Below are 19,594 nucleotides of genomic sequence, written 5' to 3' on the forward strand. Positions count from 1 at the left end.
CGGCACCCAGAGTTCTCCTCTGGCCTCTGGGTGTGCATAGGTATAAGGACCTACACGCACACCCGTACACACATAATATACACTATACACACTGTCCTGGTTTACTTTATACTGCTGTAATAAAACACCATGACTGAGCCAGGGGGTGGTGGCGCACACCTTTAATCCCAGCACTCGGCAGCAGAGGCAGGTGGATCTCTGTGAGTTCAAGGTCAGCCTGGTCTACAGAGTGAGTTCCAGAACAGCCAGAGCTGTTACACAGAGAAACCCTGTCTCAAAACAAAATAAATAAAAAGAGGAAAAAGAGAGAAAATGTCCCTACAGACTTACCTACAAGACAATATATTGGAGGTCTTTTCTCAACATAGGTTCTTCTTTCCAGATAACTCTAGCTTGTTTTAAGCTGACAAAACAACAACAAAAACAAGCCGAGAGAGAGAGAGAGAGAGAGAGAGAGAGAGAGAGAGAGAGAGAGAGAGAGAGAGAGAGAGAGAGAGAGAAACCAGTCCAAAGAGGAGAGCTGGCCTGGACTAGGTTATCCAGGAGGAAAGATAAGAAACTGTTTCCAGAATCCTGCCTGGGATCTCCAGCCCCGACACCCGACACTTACTTCATCTTACATGGTTTAGTCCTACCGGGCGCCTGGGCAGGGAGGAGATCTCAGATGACCTCCCTATTGGATCCAGGGTTGGGAACATGGCCCTGAGAGGAGCCTGTGTCCCATAGCAGTGCCCTTCATCACTTTATGACAAGGTAGGTGTGGCTCTGGTTTCCAAGACAAGTGGCCAAGCTACTCTGTGACAAAGAGCCACACCCTTCCCCTGGGAGGGGAATAGAGCTGTGGGCAGCTGTCTCCTTGGGAGGACACAGTAGGTGGCTGAGGAGGATGTTGTGCCTGGGTTCCCTCCTCCCCGTGGGCTCACTCCTCCTCCTCCTCCTCAGCCCTGAGGCCCGGGGGGAATACGGCGTGGTCCGCATTGTGTCAAAGAATTGGAGCAAGGACTATTGTGTCTTGTACAGCTCCGACTACGTCACTCTACCCCGGGACCTGCACCATGCCCCATTCCTGCCTCTGCATGACGGCACCAAGACACCATGGTGTCCGGATGAGGACTCCTTCCACCAGGCCCACGATGGCTCCCCTAGACAGCGACCCCTCCACCAGACTACTACCATGGTGATGCGTGGTAACTGCAGCTTCTACACCAAGGGCTGGCTGGCTCAGGGCCAAGGTGCCCACGGGCTGCTCATTGTGAGCCGGGCCAGCGATCAACAGTGTTCAGACACCATCTCCAAGTCCCAGGACCCCAGCAAACCCCGGCCTGCCCTCACCATCCCGGTGGCTGTGCTCCGCTATACCGACCTGTTGGACATCCTCAGACACACTCACGGTGACACCAATATCCGCGTAGCCTTGTACGCCCCCCTGGAGCCCATCATCGACTATAACATGGCAGTTATCTTCATACTGGCTGTGGGCACTGTTGCTGCAGGTGGCTACTGGGCTGGCCTGATGGAGTCGGACCAGCTGCAGAGGCACCAGGCCCGAAGAGGAGGGGGGTTTGGTGGTCGCCATCAGCCACAAGCGGGGGGAGCTGAGAGGTTCCAGAGGGCCCAGGAAGACGAAGATGATGATGATACGTCTGTGGATTTTACACCAGCCATGACGGGCGCTGTGGTCACCATGTCCTGCTCCATCATGATTCTGCTCTACTTCTTCTACGACTGCTTTGTCTACGTCATGATCGGGATCTTTGGTCTGGGTGCCAGTACTGGCCTCTACAGCTGCCTGGCACCCATAGTGCACCACCTGCCCCCGTGGCAAAACCAATGGGCACTGCCTGACCGCCGGGCTTACATGAAGTTGCCATTACTACTGCTGGCAGGCCTGTGTGCCACGGTGACTCTTCTCTGGGTCATCTACCGCAACGAGGACCGTTGGGCATGGCTCCTGCAGGACACCTTGGGGGTTGCCTACTGCCTTTTTGTGCTGAGGCGGGTGCGGCTGCCCACGCTCAAGAACTGCACCTCCTTCCTGCTGGCCCTGCTGGCCTTCGATGTCTTCTTTGTCTTCGTCACACCCCTCTTCACCAAGACTGGCGAGAGCATCATGGTGGAAGTGGCCTCAGGCCCAGCAGACTCTTTGAGCCATGAGAGGCTGCCCATGGTGCTCAAAGTGCCCCGACTGAGCTTCTCAGCCTTGACGTTGTGTGACCAGCCTTTCTCCATCCTTGGCTTTGGTGACATCGTCGTCCCCGGCTTCCTGGTGGCCTACTGTCATCGCTTTGATGTGCAAATCCGCTCTCGCCAGGTATACTATGTGGCCTGTACAATGGCCTATGCCATAGGCCTGCTGGTCACCTTCGTTGCCATGGTCATCATGGAGATGGGCCAGCCTGCTCTGCTGTACTTAGTGTCTAGCACCCTGCTTACCAGTCTTGCCGTGGCCGCCTGCCGCCAAGAGCTTACCCTTTTCTGGACTGGCCAGGGCAGAGCCAAGATCCCTGCTGGGCCCGTGGCAGAGCCCTCCATGGCTTCTGCGGTAAGCTCCAAGCGGAAGCTGGAGGGTGCGACAGATTCCCATAGAACCAACGGGTTTGAGGAGGCCGCCGACCAAGAGGCAAGGGACTTAGACAGCAACCTTGGGGATGACATGTCAGAGATGGTCACCCTCTCTGAGGACGAAGCCACAAGTCCAGAGGGCCACAGTGAGAGCTCCGAAGGCTGGAGTGATGCCAACTTGGATCCTGGTGAACTATCCCCTGGTTCCCCCATGGCCCTGGAGGAGCTGATGCCTCTGGCCATGTTGATACCACTGATCCCACCAATGCCACCCCCCTCAGAGCTGGGTCGCATCCACACCCAGGCTCAGGTCCACGATGCCAGCCTGCCCTGGATGGGTCTGCATAGGAGAAAGGGCTTGAAAGTGAAGAAGTGCCCGTCAACCCAAGCTCCCCTATGAACAGAGCTCCCGGGACCTGGACCTCTCAAAGGACTTCCAGAACACTGAACAGCAAAGCCAGACAGGATAAGAGATCGGGCATTAGAGAAACTCCCTATCTTCCTCTGGAGTCTCTTTGCTTGTTAGGACCATAAGATAACAGTAACACAGAATAAGTCTATGCAAAGTTGGGAAGGTCCCTGTGGGCTGGTGGCACCTCCAAATTGTGCAGAGGGGGAAACTGGGGATCAGGGAGGTCATGTGACTTGCACAGGTCCACTCAAGATTTGCCCCACCCCCACCCCCAGAGTTCCCTGGGCAGCTCCTTGCCCTTTCTTTGCCTGCCTGGCTCCTTGAACCAAAACCCCCAACCCCTTCATCTGGCACATAGCTACCCATCCCATTTCCTCCACCTCTAATGTCAGCACCCTATTATGGCTTCTTGATCCCTTCACATTCTCTTCATCTCTATTTGCACTTGCTGTTCCCACTAACTGGATGCCTTTCCTGTCACAGAAAGACCCCAACCCTAGGAAATCGTAAGGCTTCCTTCCAAACTCAGCTCACATGGGCTTGCTGAACCCCTCAGCTCAAGGCCCAGACACCAACACTCAGCCCCATCCCTGAGACATTGACTATGCCCCTGCTGTGTGTCTCCTGAGGTAGTGGGCATAGGAGGAGGACCCTGATATCCAGAAGAAGAACGGGAGGATAGGGCGGGTAACAACTTAAAGCCAGGAGTGCAGGGAGCTGGGCCTGAGATGAGAAGCTTTACAGACCACGGGCCAGTTGCCACTGGCTCTGAGTAATGACAGGGTCCTGCAGAACTCAGAGGTCCCGTCTGCAAAATGTGGCTTATGGGACTGTATCCTCTGAAGCAGGGGCATTGACAAGATGATCTCCTTAGGACTCCACCAGGTTTTAGACCATGTGGTGCATTTAAAAGCTGCTTGATCAGCGCAGCTAGACCGTCGAGTGAGAGAAGGCCTTCTGAAAGAGGCCCTGTGGGGGGGTGGGGGGAGGTGGTCACGTCCCAAGGGGCAGTGCTGCAAGGCTGTTAGTGGCAGAGCTGGAGATCTCAGCTCCACACTGACTTAGAGTGTGTCACTTAGGGGAGACTGACCCTCTCCATGCTCAGCTTGCTTATCTGTAGCACAGGATGAGCAATCCACTCTACTGCGGGACTGTCAATAGGTTTGAAACGGTGTCCGTCTGGTGGCCAGCACCCCGCCGGGAGGAAGAGCTGCAGGCTTCCTTCCATCCTCCTTTCATGAAGTGCTCTGACCTTGTTCATACCAAGTGTACCCATCACTCTGGTTTTCTTGTCCTTTGGAGTAGAGTTCAGCTTTGTGAGGGCGAGGACTTTTGTCCTCTTGGTTCATAGGTATATTTCTGAGCCAAGGACAGAGCCTGACATGTCGTAGGTATTTAGTTTCTGTTTGCTAGATGAGGGAAGGGAGGGGGGAGGGAGGGAGGGAGGGGGGGGAGGGAGGGAGGAAGGAGGGAAGAAGGAAGGATTAGGCATTGATCTCATTTAAACTGTAGAGAACAGAGTGTTTCTGAAGAAAGACCCCATTGTCTAGGCCTCTTTCTTGGAGCTTGGTCAGAGTGGACAGGCATCTCAGAGCCCACTTTCAGGGAACAAATACTTCACAGCAAACAGTGGCTTCAGACCCAGCTGGAAGGATCGGGTGAAACCCTCAAGCCAGGACTCTGACCTGAGGCATTGGCAGACCCTCCCACTGCGGCCAGTGGCCATCTGGCCTGGCCAGAGGGGCCGCCATAGGTCCTGGCTCATCCCCAGCCCGGGCAGCCTCCCCACTGCTGGCCTGCGTCACTGGACCCATGGGGCAGGCTGCACCCCTGCCAGGCCTGAAGGGAAGGGCTGGACAGAGTTCAGACCTCAGCCCCCTCAGTCCTGAGTGGGAGGCAGGCAGGAAGTTTCCTCTCCCGGGCATGTGCAGCGGGAAGCTCTGAGGATGCCAGCCACAACAGGTGTGACAGTGATGAGGCAGACACAGGCCTTCAAGGAGCAGAGCCTCGGGGTGGGTCAGGACAGGGCAACTAACCGCCCTTGTTCACCAGAGTCCAGGTGAGCAGGAACAGTTCATAGATCCGAATTTGCTTAGTATGTGCTGTTGGGACATTGAAACAGCCACAGAGATTCAGAGAACAGGCCTGTGCTGGAGTTGACCCAGTATCCCGGACACCCCAGTGCAGCCAGATCTCAGCTCCTCACTGGAAAATCATTCCTGTCTAGGAAAACCCAGCTCCCCTGGGCGCAGACCTCTCTCCCCACCCCACCCCCAGGATGCCTTGGGGAAGCGTTTGTGTGAATAACCCAAGCTCCAGAACTCACTATGGACTGGCTCTCCCCCCACCCCCAACACTGCTCCCTGCCCTCACTCCCAGGTGTCTCCCCAAAGGCCAGGCCTCTCCTCCTAGGACTCTCCTGAGCCCCATTCCTGGGATTCCAAGCTAAGGCAAAGGAACCACAGCCTGAATGTGACCTGCAGAATGATCTAGATTCCCAGCCTGCATCTGCTGAGATGCTGTGTCCCAGAGGGCTAGGAAGGGGCAGGAGAGGTCCAGGGCCTCCCCCCCCCCTCAAGAATATACCACAGCAGTTCTGCCTACTGTAACCAGGTCTGGGCAACAGTTCCAAGTAGATGATGCAGCCTGGGGTGTTTAAACACAGACACATAAGCTCAGCTGCATATCAGGTACTCAGTTGGGGACACATTTGAAGAGTTCCTGGGCCCCAGATTCTGACCAAGTGTACTTGAGTGGAACCAGGTATCTATGGATTTGAAGGGTTCCACCTCTGCCTAAGGCTGAGCTTCTTCGGAGTTGGGCCCTGGTCCCTCTGTGCATCTGGGCTAGCAGGTGGGAGGACATAGACAAAAGCTCAAGGTACAGAACCCAGGGCAGCCCCCCAACCAGCCTTGGCATATATTTCCAGCCAGCTCCTCATAGATTCATGCCCCTGCCAGGGCCCTAGACACAGAAGTCCATCCCCAGAGGCTCAGGCTCCATTCGGCTTTACTGGCCAGTCCTTGGGCAGGAGGAATTGAGTCAGATTCACCAACCCACCAAACAGCTTTCTCCATGCCCTATACTCTAGAACATTCTGAAATCAAGGCAAAGGCTAATTTTATCTGTTCATCATGTATTGGGCCTGATACATCACAGGTGCTCAAGAAAGCAGTTGTCAAATCAGTTGTGGGGTAGAGGAATGCTCCCCTTGGCTAGCTGGGACTATGGGGACATAAAATATTTTAACCCACTGACAGGACAAAGTAACACTACCTGGCCTGGCATTTGCGTTCAGCATTACCATCTGGGAGTGATCGGAACCCCTGTGCTTGGCACAGTCAGAAATCTCAGTGTTGCGGTTACCACTCTTGAGTGGCTGTTCCTCCTACCCAGAGGCGGCCTCCTATGTGCCTGCCCCACCTCACTTTGCAAGTCTACTTTCTAGGGCTTGTCCTCAGTAGCTGGACCAAGCCATACCCTTCCAGAGCAGCCGAGAGCTGACCGAGTCCACCTGGAAAGACAAAGACACAGGATGCTGCACATGTGCACCCACACAGGAGCACATGTGTACTACACTATGGGCTTGTACAGATACACAGCATCCATTCATGCTACATTATAGGTACTTGTACAGATACACACATACACAGAGACATAAATACACACACACACACACACACACACACACACACACACACACACACACACCTGTAGCAAGCACACATTCCCTAGTGTACACTTTACCACACACATAGGCTCTAACCTGTTCCCCTCAGAGTCAATCCTTCCCCACCAGGCTTTTCCCAGCTCACGCACAGTTGGAGACTCTGAAGATGTTTGTCTGAGCACATAGGAGACACCAATCCCTGGCACATGGCAATCAAGCTGACGGCCAGGCAAGAGTGGCACAGGGGCTTAGCCACTTGTACTTTCCGTGGCCTCCAACAGTGGCCTTGACTCAGACGCTTGCTCGGCTTGGGGGCAGGCCTAGGTGATGGACTCCCCAGATGAAGCCCCTCCCACTTGCTTGGATGTGGGCCCCAGCCCCACTTGACCTCTGCTTCCTTGAGAGTCCAGCCTGGAGAACTGGAGGGTCCAGGGCAAGACTAAGACTCCAGGTGGCCCATTTCTGTATGGAGGCTGCACCTGCTTCTCCCTGGGGCCTCATTTAATCCCAGTCAGCACTCCATAGGTCGTGGACTTGAGCCTCTTAATGAGTTTGGTGATAGATTCCTGGATTCCCCAGCAGAGAGCAAGCAAGGACCTATGGAAAGATCTGGTTCACATGAGGAAAGGAAAGCTCAGAAAGAGTCAGTGCTTACCCATAGTCACAGCAGAAAGAGCCAGTGCTTACCCATAGTCACAGCAGAAAGAGCCAGTGCCTACCCATAGTCACAGCAGAAAGAGCCAGTGCCTACCCATAGTCACAGCAGAAAGAGCCAGTGCCTACCCATAGTCACAGCAGAGTCAGTGCCTACCCATAGTCACAGCAGAAAGAGCCAGTGCCTACCCATAGTCACAGCAGAGTCAGTGCCTACCCATAGTCACAGCAGAAAGAGCCAGTGCCTACCCATAGTCACAGCAGAGTCAGTGCCTACCCATAGTCACAGCAGAAAGAGCCAGTGCCTACCCATAGTCACAGCAGAAAGAGTCAGTGCTTACCCATAGTCACAGCAGAAAGAGTCAGTGCTTACCCATAGTCACAGCAGAAAGAGTCAGTGCTTACCCATAGTCACAGCAGAAAAAGGGCTCAGCTCCAGGCTCATGCCTCCCAGTCCAACATGTGGAATCAACTCCTGTCCTCAACTTCCTATGGTGATATTTCATTTGTGCTGAAATGTGATTTTATTTGTGCTGAAATGTGATTTTATTTGTATGTTAATAAATAAAGTTGCCTGGGGGTCAGAGCTAATAGCAAGCCATAGCAGAAGCCAGGTGGTGGTGGCGCACACCTTTAGTCCAATCACATGGCAGGCAGAGTCTGTGTGTTCAAGACATAGCCAGCTTGGTGACACAGGCCTTTAATCTCAATACCAACCATAGAGACCTGGAAGTCTGTATAGACAGGCAGTGACGAGGAGGTCATGCGGTTGGGTTAACAACCAATGAGAAGGCAGAACAGAAAGTCAACAAAAAGACAGACACACAGGAAGTAGGTCTCTTTCTGAGGGGAAGGACGGCAGCGGGTGATAAGAAGGCAGCCAGTGGTGATAAGAAGGCAGTTTTAGTCTCGGCTCTTAGCCACTGCTCTGACCTCTTGGGCTTTTAACTCTGCATTTGGCTCTGTGTTTCTTATTTAATAAGACCGTTACATCTACAACCTCCTCCTCCTTTGGAAACATATGCCTCTCCCACTCCAGGAAAACTCTGGGTCCATTGCTCCCTTACCTCATTCCCCCCAACAGACATTCACACCACCAGCCCCGCATTCTCAATGAGAAGTTTTTCACTTGACAAGGTGTGGTACCTCGGGCACCTCCCCAGCTAGGGAGAAAGGAAGGACGCAGTTGAACCTGTCTCCCCGACCTGATCTTAAAGCTAGCATCACTTTTGTTTACCATGAGACTTTGGACAAGTGGGGCCTTCCCTCTGAACCTGCCTTCTCTGTAAAGTGGACTGATAATACCTACCCGCTTTGCTTAAGTTTAACACATGCAGGCACACAGCTAATATTTGCTGCATGCTTGGAACAGCTCAGAACGACAGTTGGTGTGTCATACACCATCCAAGTTAGCAGGTTTCCAAGACAGTATTCTCTTCCCTGGAGGCGGTGTGTGGATGGTCTGGGGTGTTGCTACCAGGAGGAGGCATTGCTGTGGGTTACCAGAACAACCAGACCATTGCGCTGTTTAGCCTTCAACTCTATGCTTGTGTGCTCCTGTGCTGCCACCTGCTGGTCAATGTGCATGCAAGCAGGCTCCGGAATAATTCCATAAGGTGAACTGCTGTGGTGTTCCTGGTTGGTCAGGATTGACCCTTTAGGATCTGATTTGTGAGGGAGTGAACGTAGCCTGGGAAAAGCATTCTGGTTCTGAGAGGAAGTAACTACAGCACAGCCTCAAGAAGTACACGTAAAGACGATCTCTACTCCACATGGGTCTTACCCACAGACCACAATGAACCAGTGTTCTTGAGAGGGAAGGCTTCTCCACAACGCCTGCCCTAGTGTGCACACCTCCAAACTCATGAGAACTAGTCTGCTGCAGTAGTTAATTTTATTTCTAAACTCCCATGTTACTGTTGTTTGAGACAGAATCTGGCCTGAACTGATGACTCTGAAGTGCCAGGATTCCAGATGAGAGCCCCACGCAGTTTTCAAGTGCATGACGTATCTTTGTACCTCTGGTCTGGGAACTCTCATCTGGAGTGTTTCCTGATATAAGAGCCTGAGAGAGAGCCCAAATCTCACTCCTGGCCCCTCCTAGGATGACCCCACCCACAAAATGACTAGAAGAGGGTTTCAAAATCATGGTGATCACAGAGACCTTCTAGAACTCTCCAGAGCTGCAGACACAGAGAGAGCACAGCCTGCCCAAGGTCACCTAGTCACCCATCCCCATGGGGCAAAGTGCTGTCCATTATAGTCTTGGTTTTCCTCTCTCTGGGACTGGCACGCCACAGTCACTTACACATCTTCCTTGGAGAAATGTTTGTTCAAACATTTTGCCCATTTTGAATCAGGTTACGGTGAACTACAGTACCAGGCACATAGATCTGATGATTTTTTTTATTTCCAGAGGACTAGGGATGTAAAAAATCTTTAAAGCCCACAATGCACTTTACTAAATTACTCTTCAAAGCATGTGTGCCGATTTCTCCTCTTGTGAGCTAGAGCATGGAAGAGACGGGAAGTTAGATCTGTTAACTTGGTGTGATTGAAAGTGTATCAGTCTTGGTTTGTATGTCTCAAAGCTCCTGAGGCTGAACTTCTACTTCCATATTCTGGTATGTTAAGGGAACATTCCTCATTCCAGAGCTTAGAGCATCTGGTCAATTACCGTCTCCTGCAAATCTTACCCTGAGAAACTCTTTGGGAGTTTCTCAGTATCTGTCACATCCTTTGCACTGTTAAAGCCATAGATGGAAGGAAGAAGCGGGGCTGGAGAGAGTTTGGACCACAGGTACCAAGTTACAGATGGTAGGCTTTGGCACTGAGGGTAACTACATTAATAATAGATTGCAAATTTCAAAATAGCAAGAAGAATCTCCAAATGTTCTCATCACAGTTTGAGGTGATAAGTATTCTGCTAATGACTCAAATTTGATCATTTACACATCATATGCATGTATCCAAACACCATACAGACCTCTCATAAGCACATGCAATTATGTTTACAATTTTTTAAAATATAAAGCCCAGCTGGGTATGCTGGCACACACCTTTACGCCCAGTGCTCAGGAGACAGAGGCAGGCAAATCTCTATGAGTTCAAGGCCGGCTTGATCTACAGAGCAAGTTCCAGGCCATCCAGGACTATGTAGTGAGAACTTGTCTCAAAACAAACAATGGTGTAAAGCCTATTTCTAGATGCCTGTCCCATTTCCTGGGGAATTAGGTGAAGCAAGATTCTAATTAGTCTTAACAATTAAAAACTCGGAGTCAGATATTGAGGGTGGAAGCTGAAAGATCAGAGAAGCAGAGCAGCAGCCACTAGAGACTTCTTACCTCTACAAAACCTCAGACCCAATGGGGGGGGGCGAGATCCTGTCTCCATCCGCCTTATATTCCTGCCTCCATCTGCCGGCCCTGTTTCTCTTTTAGACTGGTTCAATCTCATGTAGCCTAGGGTGGCCTTGAGCTCCTGATCTTCCTGCTTCCTCCTCCCAAGTGAAGGGATTAAAGGTGTGTGCCACCACTGCCTGGCCTCTATGGTTAACAAGCGGCTTAGCTCTGCCCTCTGATCTCCAAGCACGCTTAATTTGTCAGAACACAAACAAAATATCACACAACAACTAGGATCCTTGTTAAAGAAAAGAATACAGCTAATGTCTGTTATGTCCCTCCAATGCTTGCCCAACAAGTCATTTCCAGCCCTTCAGCCTGGGGTTTAAGGTCATCCAGGATCCATCTCTTGCCCTGGACAAACTTACCTCCCAGGAGCCCCTGAGGACCTGGGTGATTCTTATCTGGGTTTTCACTCATTCTCCCCATACACATGCTCTGCTCTTCCACTAACCCAGAACTTTATCCTACTCCCCACACTGAATCTCCAGAGCTGCCGCCAGCGTTTGCCAGTCCGCCTGTGCTGGGTACTGTCCAAGGTCCTGGAGAGAAACTTGAGCCACGATCCCCCAAGATTCCCCAACTGAGAGGGTCTCACCGAGGAAGGCAGGTGGGTGGGGTGGAAAGCACAGGCATCCCTTCCCTCTCTGCTTCTCTCTTTCTCTCCGCATCCCTCTTCCCCTCCTCCTCCCTCTTCCTTCACTCTCTCCTTTTCTCTCCAGGGTCTGGTAGCCCAGTCTAGCCTCAAATTCTCTGTGTAGCCAGCCAAAGATGACCGTGGACTTGTTCTCTTCCTGCTTCTGCCTTTATTCCCAAGGTTCTGGGATTATGCACCGCCTCACTTGGCTATGCTTGAACTCAGTCTTTGTGCATACAACACTAACAACTCAGCTACAGCTCCAACATTTTTATTCTTATCTTTTAAGATGGGAGACGGTGCTGCCCAAGCTGGCCTCCAATATCTATCTGGGCTCAAATCATCCTTTAGAACTCAGTTTCCCTAGGAGCTAGGACTAACAGGTATGTGCCACCATATGTCTCCATACTAGTGCGTTCTGATAAGGACCCTTTGGAGGCTGACCATAGAGGCATAAACCTGTAATCCCAGCACTTGGGAGGAAATATTTTTATGAATTCTCTTGGGAGAAAAAGACAGAAAAGCATCCAATTTGAGGTTAATCTGATCTACCTAGCAAGAATCTTTCTTTAAAAAGAAATGTGAAATGGCTCAGTTTACCATGCAAATCTGATGACCTGAACTTGATGCCAGAATCTACCTGTTCTCCATAGTACATATGGCCCTTACACATCATACATACTCAATAATAATAATAATAATAATAATAATGAGAAGAAGAAGGAGGAGGAGAAGGAGAAGGAGAAGGAGAAGGAGAAGAAGAAGAAGAAGAAGAAGAGTTCAAACAGAAAGAAAATAAACCCTTTTGTCATCAAGGAATAGAAACTTCCTCAAAGGAACTCAAGCGAAATAGCCAAGGAGACCGACACAGAAGTCTCATAGAACCAGTACAAACATCCCAGGCTGAGCTTGTGGGAACAGGGCTGTGAAAGCCTTTCCATGCTGCGGCTTCTGTGTGCCTCCACTACCTCCTCTGCCCTCACTGAGCTAGTTGGCCCTCTCATTTTGCTTTTGGTCCATGGAGGAGGCATTGGCCCTGACTCCACATCCCTGCATCTCGGTCTAGGGGTCACCACCAAGGGCAATGGAGTTTATACAAATGGAGTTTATTCCACCATTCAGAATCCCAAGAGAGTGATTCTGCTTGGCTTTAATTTACCATTCAGTCAGGCTTTTAACCTTGACTGTAGATGAGTCTTTGGGCCCTCGACTCCTGGATCCACCTGTGGTCAACCACCGAGACTGAAGAGAGGCCAAGAAGAGCAGGGTCAGATGGTATGAAAGTGGTTCCAGCCCCAGGTAATTCATGTGCATAACAATTCTCCAGCTGGGGAGAGCAGAGGTTCTGGAAATACGGTCCTTGATCCAGCAGCCTCAGCGCTGGCTGAAATTTTGTTTAAAATGCATATTCCTAGGCCAGGCCCAGCCCAGATGAGTCTAAAACTTAAACTAAGTTGCAGCCCATTGGATGATTACATGTGAGCCAGAATGGAAACATCATTACTCTAGAGCAGAGGCCAACGATCTTACTGAAAAGGGCTCAGACAGTAAAGACCTCATGCTTTGCTTCCTCCTTTGAAGCCTGTGGGTGTGTCTTGGGGTTTCTGTTGCTGTCAAGAGACACCGTGACCACAGCAACTCTTATAAAGAAAAACATTTAATTGGGTGGCTTACAGAGGCTCAGTCCATTATCATCATGGTGGGACATAGTGGCATGCAGGCAGACACCGTGTTGGAGAAGGAGCTGAGAGTTTTTCATGTTGATATTCTGGCAACAGGAAGTGAACTGACTCACTGGGCATGGCTTGAGCATATATGAGACCTCAAAGCCGGCTTTCACAGAGACACACTTCCTCCAACAAGGCCACACCTACTCCAACAAGACCACACCTACTCCAACAAAACCACACCTACTCCAACAAGACCACACCTACTCCAACAAGACCACACCTCCTGATGGTGCCACTCCCATTGGGGGCCATTTTCTTTCAGACCACCTACGGGTGTAATGCCTAAGCAGCCATACTCAACAGATAACAAAGATCAAGCAAACACAGCAGGCAGAATTCTTAGTGAACCCACCCACCCACCAGTGTCTTTGACCCGCGAAGGGTGCAAGCCAGAATCTGGCCATGAAATGATGCCTCCCCAGTGACCAGATTACACCATGTGCAAAGTGAAGACATTTCACAGAAACAAGACAAGTCCTTAGTCAGCTGCCTCTGAGGGAGCCAAAGGAGAGATTGTCCCAGGTGTGCCTGGGTTTTTTGTTGTTGTTGTTGGTTGGTTGGTTTGTTTTTTTGTTTGTTTGTTTGTTTGTTTGTTTCGTTTTTGGGGGGTTTTTTTTGGTTTTGTTTTGTTTTGTTTTTGTTTTTGTTTTTGTTTTTTCTAGACAGGGTTTCTCTGTGTAACATTCCTGGCTGTCCTGGAACTTGCTTTGTAGATCAGGCTGGCCTTGAACTCACTGAGATCAACCTGCCTATGCCTCCCAAGTGCTGGGATTAAAGGCTTTGATCAGGTGAGTTCTTTAAAGAGAGTTTGGTGGTAGAGCTGGAATGGCTCAGTGGTTAAGAGCAATGACTGTCTGGGACCTGGGTTCTAGTTCTAGCACCCACATGGTGGCACACAACCATCTGTGACTCCAGTGCCAGGGGATGCAATGTCTTATAGCCACTGGGAGACCAGGCACACACATGGTGCACAGACATACATGTAGGCAAAACAACCATACACATAAAATAAATTAAAGAGAGTTTAGAGGTAAGAGACAGCAACCCTTAAAGACGCTCACCTAGAAGGTAAGCAAAGTGTCACCTTGAGAAAGGGTCTGTGGAGGGGACAAAGAGTGACCTCCAGACAGCAGCGGGGCATGGGGCCCTTAGTCCTTGACCACAGAAATCAAACGATCTAACCACCTGAGTGTGTTGAGAGAGACTGTGGTCACCCTAGGAAATCTTGATTTCGGCCTGGTGAGATGCTGGGTAAAGGACCAACCTAACCCACTACCTGACTCCTGACTCTCAGAAACCACAAGTTAGTACGTGAGTTAGAATCACTTACCCTGCAGCAATAGAAAAGTTGCTCACCGTGGCTGAGCTCTGACAAGATTTTATGAAAGCAGGGGGTAGGATGGATTAGCAGTTTGTTGAACCCAGTCTGGAGGCATGGTGTGGGAAGTGCTTTATCATGTCTGAGCAAACAATCCGAAGCCAAGAGCTACACGGAGACTGGACTACTCAGGAGACAAGAGAAGGGACAGCCTGGTGCCGCTCACTTTAGGCTCTTGGCTCCTGAGATGAGGAGGAGAGGAAGGGTGGTTATCTGTTTCCTACCAGACCTGTGATAATAGAGTTTCCCAAGCCACGCATGAGTCATGGCATGGGGAAATCTCACGCAGACACCAGTCTGGAGGAAGGTCTGTGGGTTGGTCATGGGGAACCAAGGCTAGTTAAGGTGAAAGAGGCAAGACTGAAGGTACAAAAGAGATTCTCACCTTTGTCCAGAACAAGGAAAGGATACATAAGACACTTTTGACAGCAGGGCTGAGATATGGGGCTCAGAGGTAGTGGGTGGCTGGCTTTCCCCCCCAAATGCCCCATCTTAGTCATAGACTGCTCCAACACAAATGAACTCCAAACACAGCATACTACAGTGCTACACTTCCTGTTTTTAGACAGGGTCTCACAACTGAGGCTTGTCTTGGAATTTACTATATGGCCAGACTGCCTTCCCCCACCCCAAAAGTTCTAGGATGATGGGTATGAACCGCCATGCCAGGAAAAAGGTTGGGGGAAGGGGCTATAAAGATCAGTCAGATTGTAAAGCTGCCTGTTGCACAAGCCAGAAGGCCGGAGAGTGATATCTATAGCCCATGTAAAGGTGGAGGGAGAGTACCAACCGCCCAGCTGGCCTCTGACTTCCACACATGTGCTGTGGCGTACATGTGGGCACGCTCACACCTCATGAACACACACAATAATAAAGAGGTTGGGGTTTTTTTTTGTTTTGTTTTGTTTTGTTTTGTTTTGTTTTTTTACATTTTTCCTGTGGTGCTGGGAATAAAACCCAAGGCTTTGCACATACAGGCAAATGTTCTCCTTGTTAATGTCTTCTAGACTTTAGATTTCCATTTTCTGTTTATTTATTTGTTTGGGGTTTAGTGGCTCTTGCTTGTCTGTTCTTTGTTTGTTTGTTTGTCTGAGACGTGGTCTCATGTATCTCAGACTGATCTCAAACTTGCTGTGTAGCTGAGGATGATCTAACTTCGGATCCTCCTGCCTCCTCCACAAGTTCGAGGCTAACCAGCGTGTACCAACACACCTGGTTTTATGAGGTGCCAGGGATCAAATCCGGCTTCGTGCACACTAAGCAAGCACTCTGACAACTGAGCTACACTCCCTCACCCCACCTGATGGGTACACACACACACACACACACACACACACACACACACACACACACACACACACAAAGGTCACTGTGTTGCCTTGTAGATGGAGTTCATTCTTTCTGGATGCTTCCCTTCTGCCTGTGGTGCTTCCCACAGGACTGGGTGGCTCAGACGTGGGAGGCTGGCAGCCATATTTTCGCTTGGCATTGACTGGAAAAGGAACCACATTTCCTGGGTTTTATTGTTTGGTCGGGAGCCCACCTTGCTGGTCTGAGGTATGGCTTCAGTGAATGAGCAAAGGTCAGATGGGTGATGGGGGGCAATGAAGTCCCATCCACTTCCTCCCATGCCCACATGGCCTAGCAGTCACCTATGTGGACCCCAGACGCTCCTTGTTTGCCTGTTTGAGCTGCTGTAACAAAACAAAACTTTCAGACTGGGAGGCTTAGAGGCAGCAGATATATGTTTCTTACAGTCTAGGGAGTGTGAAGAGCAGACGAAGTCTTGAGTGGATGCACATCGTTGACATGAACACAGCCAAGTCACAGATGCCAATGCCTTGCACCCACGGAAATGGCAAAGCCTTCATCCGGTCTGAATACAGATGTTGACAGTGTACAGTGTATGCAGAAATATCTATGATAACTTCCTCATCCTGGATGACAGAGCCTGAGACTGCTCCCCTACAGAGACCACCTACTCCCCTACAGAGACCACCTACTCCCTACAGAGACCACCTACTCCCCTACAGAGACTGCCTACTCCCCTACAGAGACCACCTACTCTCTACAGAGACCACCTACTCCCTACAAAGACCACCTACTCCCCTACAGAGACCACCTACTGAGAGTAGCTAGCCTGCCTCCTGCAGTACATAAATACACTTGTTCCCAGACTGCTGGCACATCTCCATCAGAGAGCATACATCCCTCCCATATCCAAGGGCTTTCTTCCTTCCTTCCTTCCTTCCTTTCTGTCTTCCTTTCTCTCCTTTCTTTCTTGTTTGTTTATTCCTTTTTTGTTTTTTGAGACAGAATCTCACTATATAGCCTTGGCTGGCCATGCAGACAAAGCTGGCCTTGAAATCACAGAGAGATCCACCTGCCTCTGCCTCCTGAATGATGAGGTTAAAGGCGTGCGCCACATCCAGCTGGATGGTGAGTTTTAAATGCCGTCATTTGGCTCCTACCGGTTTCTTATGGTTACCGTGGCATCTGGCAGTTCCAGACATCAGAAATCTATTCTCAGTCTGGAGATCAAGTGTGAGGGGCAGGTTCTGGGATGGCTGTGTGCCCTCTGAGAGGTCTCAAGTAACTCAGGGTCCAGTGACCCCAGGGTCCTATAACTTGTGGTTACATAGGCTCAAGTCCCTTCTTCTAAACCCCTGACCTCCTCCTATCCCTGGGAGTATTTTGGTGCAGTGAGAATAGGAAGAAGAGTCTCACACAGCCCAAGCTGGCACTGAACTTGCTGTATAGCTGAGTTCAACTCCTGATTCTCCTGCTTCTACCTCCCAATACTGGGATTACAGGCACGCACCATCACACCCAGTCTGTGCAGTGCTGAGGGTCGAATGGGACTTGTGTATGCTAAGTAAACATGCTACCAACTGAGCTCCTGGGTCAGGAGGCCACCTCTGCCTGTCTCTCAAGCTTGGCTTTAGAACCACATGGGTGATCTAGGACAAACTCCTCCAGAAGTTCTTAAGCTACATCTGCAAAGACGCTTTAGCCAGATAAGGTCCCCTTTACAGCTTCTAGGTGGACGTCTCTAGGGGGAAGTGGCCATGCAACTGACTATATCATCCTTCTGATCAAAAGCACAGGCCCCACTGGGGACCAGTGATGTCCTGCCTGCCTCATCTCCATCTTTAGCAGAGCTACAGTGACAAGATGCTTAGTTAACCCCATAATAGAGCCAGAGAGAACCTCAAAGAAACCAGGCTGGGTTCCTGGGATGCCTCTGCTCCTGCCCACAGCAGTGCCCACACCCACCACTTCCTGCTGGCTTTCAGGGCTGTGGCTAGGAGATGAGATAATGCCCTCAAGGGGAGTCAAGCATCTTGAATGGCCTCCCGGGAATTACAGGGCTGGTGCTCTAAGACGCACAGCCCCCTCCTGCAGCTTCCGCTCTGCCGGCGTGGAAGGTTTTACTAGAGCCAGGACTGCAATTAAGAAGGAGACCATCCGCCAAATGGTGCATTCTGGGGCCTCGGCAGCAAGCTTTCTATGCAGCTTGTCTCCGCCAAGAGAGAGAGAGAGACTTCCCAGAAAGCTAGAAAGCAAGCTGCATCCAGACAAGACCCCAGCCAAATGCCCTCTGGGGTCATTAGGTCAACAATAGTGAATGACACCCAGCAGTCCTGGTCTGCTGGACTTGAGGGACACCGGTAAGAATGAAGTCTGTGACAGCTGGGGTCCTCTCTGTACAGGACAAGGGAAAAAGGAAGACCAAGAGGGCCAAGGAGAACTGGACAGATGTGGGCGGCAGGAACGGGAAGGTCGACTAGACTTGGGCTCTCTTCCTAGCTAGGCTGCTAATTAGCTGTGTGATCTAGGAAAATTTTAAAGAACCCATAGGATTTGTAAGAAAAAGACAAATGATTCAAGAGGGGGGAAATGGAAAAAGAGTCTGAACAGGCATTTTGCAGAAGAAATACAGATGGTCCAAAAACACACAAAAAGATGGCTGATCTCCCTAGTAAAGAAAGAAACAGATTTTGAACAACCAGAACATAAGTGAGGAATTTGGTGACATCTGACTCAAACCCCCAGTAAATAACAGCATTGATTTCTTAGTTTTGATCTTTCTCTGTTCCTCCCATTCTTTATTTCTTTCTCTCTTCATTATTGTTTTACGATAGGGTCTAATCATAGGGCGAGGCTGACCTAGAACTCACTGTGTAGTAAAGACTGATCTCAAACTCAAAGCAGTTCTCCCCTCAGCCTCCTGGGGGTGGGAATTAGAGGGTGTAAGGTTGTTGTTGGTGGTGGTTGAGATTTGTATTTGGTTTGGGTTTTACTTTGTTTGTTTGTTTGTTTGTTTGTTGAGACAAGGTCTCACTATGAAGCCCTGGCTGGCCTGGAACTCTCTCTGTCAGTGATTCTCAGCCTTCCTATTGCTGTGACCCTTTAATACAGTTAGTTCCTCATGTTATAGTGACCCCTAACCATAAAATTATTTTCATTATTACTATCATTTGCTACTTCTATGAATCATAATGTAAACATCTGTGTTTTCTGATGTGTTTTCTTAGGTGACCCCTGTGAAAGGGTTGTTTGACTCCCAAGGGGGTCATGACCCACAGGTTGAGAACCACTGCCCTATGTAGACCACACTGGCCTCAATCTCACAGAGCTCTTCCTGCCTCCACCTCCCAAATTCTGGGATTATAGCCATACACCACTGTACCTGGACTGAATTTCTTTAAATTTCTCTTGAAGCTGTGACTGCTTCCTTCTCTCCCTTCTACATCATCCTTCCTTCTCTCTTCTACACCATCCTTCCTTCTCTCTTCTACACCATCCTTCCTTCTCTATTCTACACCATCCTTCCTCCTTCTCTCTTCTACACCATCCTTCCTTCTCTCTTCTACACCATCCTTCCTCCTTCTCTCTTCTACACCATCCTTCCTTCTTCTCTCTTCTACACCATCCTTCCTTCTTCTCTCTTCTACACCATCCTTCCTTCTTCTCTCTTCTACACCATCCTTCCTTCTTCTCTTTCCTCTTTTTGCCATTCTCTCAACCCACTGTCTTCTTTTTCTAGTATTTGGCTATAGTCTTACCTTACTCTTTTCTTTACTTATTATTTGTGTGTGTGTGTGTGTGTGTGTGTGTGTGTGTGTGTGTGTGTGTGTGTGTTTAAG

At 50.1% G+C, this 19,594-nt stretch overlaps 1 protein-coding gene across 1 annotated transcript; it reads left to right on the forward strand.

Annotated features, from left to right (window-relative positions):
• The first annotated feature begins 822 nt into the window (after positions 1-822).
• On the forward strand, positions 823-3,064 carry Sppl2c (signal peptide peptidase like 2C). The gene has a single exon (XM_006970546.3). It carries the CDS (start codon positions 887-889, stop codon positions 2,960-2,962), a length of 2,076 nt encoding a protein of 691 aa, XP_006970608.1. The 5' UTR covers positions 823-886; the 3' UTR covers positions 2,963-3,064.
• Positions 3,065-19,594: the final 16,530 nt, after the last annotated feature.

The sequence above is a fragment of the Peromyscus maniculatus genome, chromosome 8, assembly GCF_049852395.1.
Source record: "Peromyscus maniculatus bairdii isolate BWxNUB_F1_BW_parent chromosome 8, HU_Pman_BW_mat_3.1, whole genome shotgun sequence".
NCBI classification, from domain to species: Eukaryota; Metazoa; Chordata; class Mammalia; order Rodentia; family Cricetidae; genus Peromyscus; species Peromyscus maniculatus.